This window comes from Nicotiana sylvestris, chromosome 5 (genome assembly GCF_000393655.2).
Source record: "Nicotiana sylvestris chromosome 5, ASM39365v2, whole genome shotgun sequence".
NCBI classification, from domain to species: Eukaryota; Viridiplantae; Streptophyta; class Magnoliopsida; order Solanales; family Solanaceae; genus Nicotiana; species Nicotiana sylvestris.
In genome coordinates, this window is record NC_091061.1 from 147,205,771 (window position 1) to 147,209,527 (window position 3,757).

At 36.0% G+C, this 3,757-nt stretch overlaps 1 protein-coding gene across 1 annotated transcript; it reads left to right on the top strand.

The window, feature by feature from the left end:
* The first annotated feature begins 1,135 nt into the window (after positions 1-1,135).
* On the top strand, positions 1,136-2,897 carry LOC138869465 (uncharacterized). Its single transcript, XM_070147085.1, has 3 exons — positions 1,136-1,452; positions 2,459-2,542; positions 2,585-2,897. The coding sequence occupies exons 1-3, from the start codon at positions 1,136-1,138 to the stop codon at positions 2,895-2,897; spliced, it is 714 nt and encodes a 237-aa protein (XP_070003186.1).
* Positions 2,898-3,757: the final 860 nt, after the last annotated feature.

Genomic DNA, 3,757 nt, shown 5'->3' on the forward strand with positions numbered 1-3,757 from the left:
CAAAATATTACTACTAAATCGATTATAAGAAGTTAATAAAATATTTCAACATTTAAATTTTTCATAAACTAAATCAACTCTAAATATAATATAGAAAAATACGGAAACGAGCCCCAAACATTTGGGTGTCACTAAGTCATGAGCGTCTAAAACTATAAAGTAAGATATATAAACTGTCTAACTATCCAAAAGAAGAAATGACAAGAGGAATAATAAGGTCCTGCGGACACTAGCAGCTACATTGCAATCTCCACAGATAGCCGGCCTGAACTCAACGATCGCCGCGCTCTAACTAAGGAACTGAGTAGTAGTGACGAGCTAAGTAAAGCAGTCCAATTATTTATTTTTACAATTTTAAAAAAAAATAAACAGAAATAAACAGGTAAATTTCATAAATCAGTAAATGCCACAAAGAAATTTAACAGATAAATACAGCAACAACGCAAATAAATACAACCTCACAGCAGTATCACCCCATCACTTATCACTCGCACTCAGCACTCAATAAGATAACAAGAGACTTACATTTCTTTGTCTCCTTTTACCCTGATTTTTGCCTATTTCAGGACCTCTCAAATGGGAAGGTGGGGGAGGGGAGGATTGGTAGGGAGAAAAATAGACTTTACTTGCTGGTCCCAAAAGCTTCTCTGGAAATAATACACAACCAACCGTAAAAGGATTAAGTGTATAGATAGTAAAGGAGGATATATTTATATGGCACAAAAAGTTAGGACATGCATCTGGAGGATCTCTAAAGGAACTGCTTGGATATAAATTAGAAGATTGTAAGTCTGTAATAGATAGTTGTGATGTTTGTCCAAAGGATAGGCATGTAAGACAACCTTTTTCATTGAACGGTACTAAATCTACTAGAACTTTTCAATTGCTGCATTTAGATGTTAGGGACCTTGCAATACACCAACATTTGATGGTAATAAATTCTTCCTCACAGTTGTAGATGATTACTCCCGTATGACTTGGATCTTTCTCTTGCAATTTAAAAGTTGATGTTATGATTGTTTTAAAGTCATTTCTTAAGCTGATACAAACACAATTCAATAGAATAGTACATATAATTAGGTCTGATAATGGTGGAGAGTTTGTGAATTCAGCAACGCAAGACCTATGTAAGTCTATGAGAATAGTTCACCAGAAAATCCATGTTTATACACCTCAACAAAATGATGTAGCTGAGAGAAAACACATACACCTACTTGAATTTGCAAGGGCTTTCAAATTTCAAGGTCATATCCCAATGGAATTCAAGGGACATTGTGCCCTGGCTGCAACATATGTTGTTAACAGGCTACCATCACAAGCATTTGATGGTAAGTCACCATATGAGTTGTTCTTTGGCAAGAAGCCTTCTATTTCTCATCTAAAAACACTGGGTGTTTATGTTTTGCAAACGCCCTACCTAAGACTGATAAGTTTCCTAGTAGAGTTGTCAAGGTAGTATTTATGGGATATTTTTGTGTCACTAAAGGATACATCCTCTATGATTTAGATAGACACAAGTTCTTTATCAATAGAGATGTGATGTTCAGAGAATCTATGTTTCCCTTTAAAGTTCAAAATGATGAGTTTTTAGCTAAAATTGTTCTTTATCTTTAGGGGTAGGTTTAACTTTGTCCTTTACCTATTACCTTGAGCACCTATTATCCTTTAAGTTTGCTAAAGTTGATCAGTTTTAGTCTACCTAAAAGAATTCAAACGAAGAGTCCTAATTTAAATGAAAGATGCATGAGTCTTTATCTGCAGTGGTGAAAAAAGAGACTTTGACCGGACTGTTCTTCACTTATTCTTCTTTGAAATCCCAATTCCATTTTTTCCCAAATAGCCACATCTTTCTTTTCGTGCTGCTATACATACAATTTGCCTGTAATAGCAACTTTAACTTTGCCTTGTCATTTTTTTCTTCTAAATTTTGATCGAAAGAGAATAGAAGAGGGACAAAGAAAGGGAACTAAAAAAATTATTTTTCCCCATATCCAGATTAATGAGGAATGGTGGATGAGCTTTTGATCTTGAGTGAATTTTATCAAATCAAGCGACGAGGATATGGTGTATTTATACTTTGGATTTGCTCCTGCCCGTAAACTACACATCTACACCTATTAACCCAATCTATCTTTGAAAGATCACCTAACTAGTGTTTGGAAATTGCGAAACAAAATGACACAAAAATAACTCTTATGATTCACTACATCGGTTCTACAGAATTTGCGTATTGAAAGTCTCTTTACCCAGTTGATTCAGTGAAACTACCGTTAGTTTTTAGGTATGCATTTGGGTTTTCTTTTAAATGGACTAAACCTGCTTAACTTTTGCTAACTTAAAAGACAATAGGTGCTCTAGGTAATAGATAAAGGACAAAGTTAGACCTACCCCAAAAGATAAGGGACAATTTTGACTAAAAACTCGACTTAAGGAAGCAAATTTGTCCATGTATTTCCAGCACTACTGTTGATGATTCTGGTACTGAAGGTGCAAATACAGAAGATCCTATTGGTGCAACTGTGTGTCTCATATCAAAATGCAGGTGATATCATTCCCGATCTTGAGCAGTGCATAATTCAACCAGCATTGCACATTCACATACTGCTAAAGATCAAACTTTCGTTACCACTGAAAGCTCCTCTTCTATGATCAATGATTTAGAGGCTATCACAACCTTCCCTTCTCCTCCTGTTATAGGAATATATCCTGATCCCCTTAGAAGATCACAAAGGGAATCTAAAGAACCTGTTTGGCTGGCAGATTATGTCACCATAAAGAAATCAGTTAATAATGTCTTATATCCAATCCATAACTATGTTTCCTATGATGATCTTTCTCTTTCTTACCAGGCATACTTGGGTGTTTTCTCTTCTGTTCTTGAGCCCAAAACCTTTTAGGAAGCTTCTAAGGATGTAAGATGGGTTGAAACTATGCATGCTGAGATTCAAGCTTTGCAAGACAATAGTGATGTGGAGAGATTCAAAGCTAGGTTGGTAGCTAAAGGCTAAAATCAAATGGAGGGTCTTGATTACAATGAGGCCTTCTCTCCTATAGTTAAGATCACCATTGTGGGAACTGTACTTTCCTTGGTAGCAATGCACAATTGGCCAGTTCATCAGCTAAATGTATATAATGCATTTTTGTAAGCCAACTTATATGATGAGGTCTATATGCACTTGCCACAAGGTTTTACAAGTCAGGGGGATTCTGGGTCATTATGTAAACTTGTAAAATCTCTCTATGGTCTGAAACAATCAAGTAGACAATGGATACCTAAAGCTAATAGAGGCCTTGGTGCAGTGTGAGTTCAAATAAAGCAACCTAGATCATTCATTGTTCATCAAGAGGAATGGGACTTTTATCTTTAAATAGTTGAATCGATTAGATTTTATGGGTGTTTGGACATAATATTTGTAAAATTTCGGTTAAAAGTGAATTTTACATTTTCCACCAGGTTGTATGCTTCTTCCGAGCTGCCTCTAACTCAGGTCGGAGGCTCTTAGCCTCCCCTTCATGTTGCTCGCTGAGAAGTTTGCAAGCATATCTCTTTTCAGTGAGCCTGGAATCTTGGCCTCATACTGGTTTAACTCTTCTCGATATCGGAGAAAAGTCTTGTAATGAAGCACCGAGGCCTACAAATAAAAAAAAGTTATGATTATCTACAAATTAATCTAAGTACGGATTAGAAGTTATTAAGAGGCATATGAAATTACTCGGTTTAACGCATATTGTGCTTCATTGAATAGGCAAGGCGCGT

Coding starts and splice junctions, on each gene's coding strand:
- LOC138869465 (XM_070147085.1), top strand. CDS start 1,136: ATGAGAATAGTTCACCAGAAAATCCATGTTTATACACCTCAACAAAAT. Junction 1,453..2,458: donor TTCCTAGTAGAGTTGTCAAG/GTAGTATTTATG, acceptor ATGTATTTCCAG/CACTACTGTTGATGATTCTG. Junction 2,543..2,584: donor TGTCTCATATCAAAATGCAG/GTGATATCATTC, acceptor TAATTCAACCAG/CATTGCACATTCACATACTG.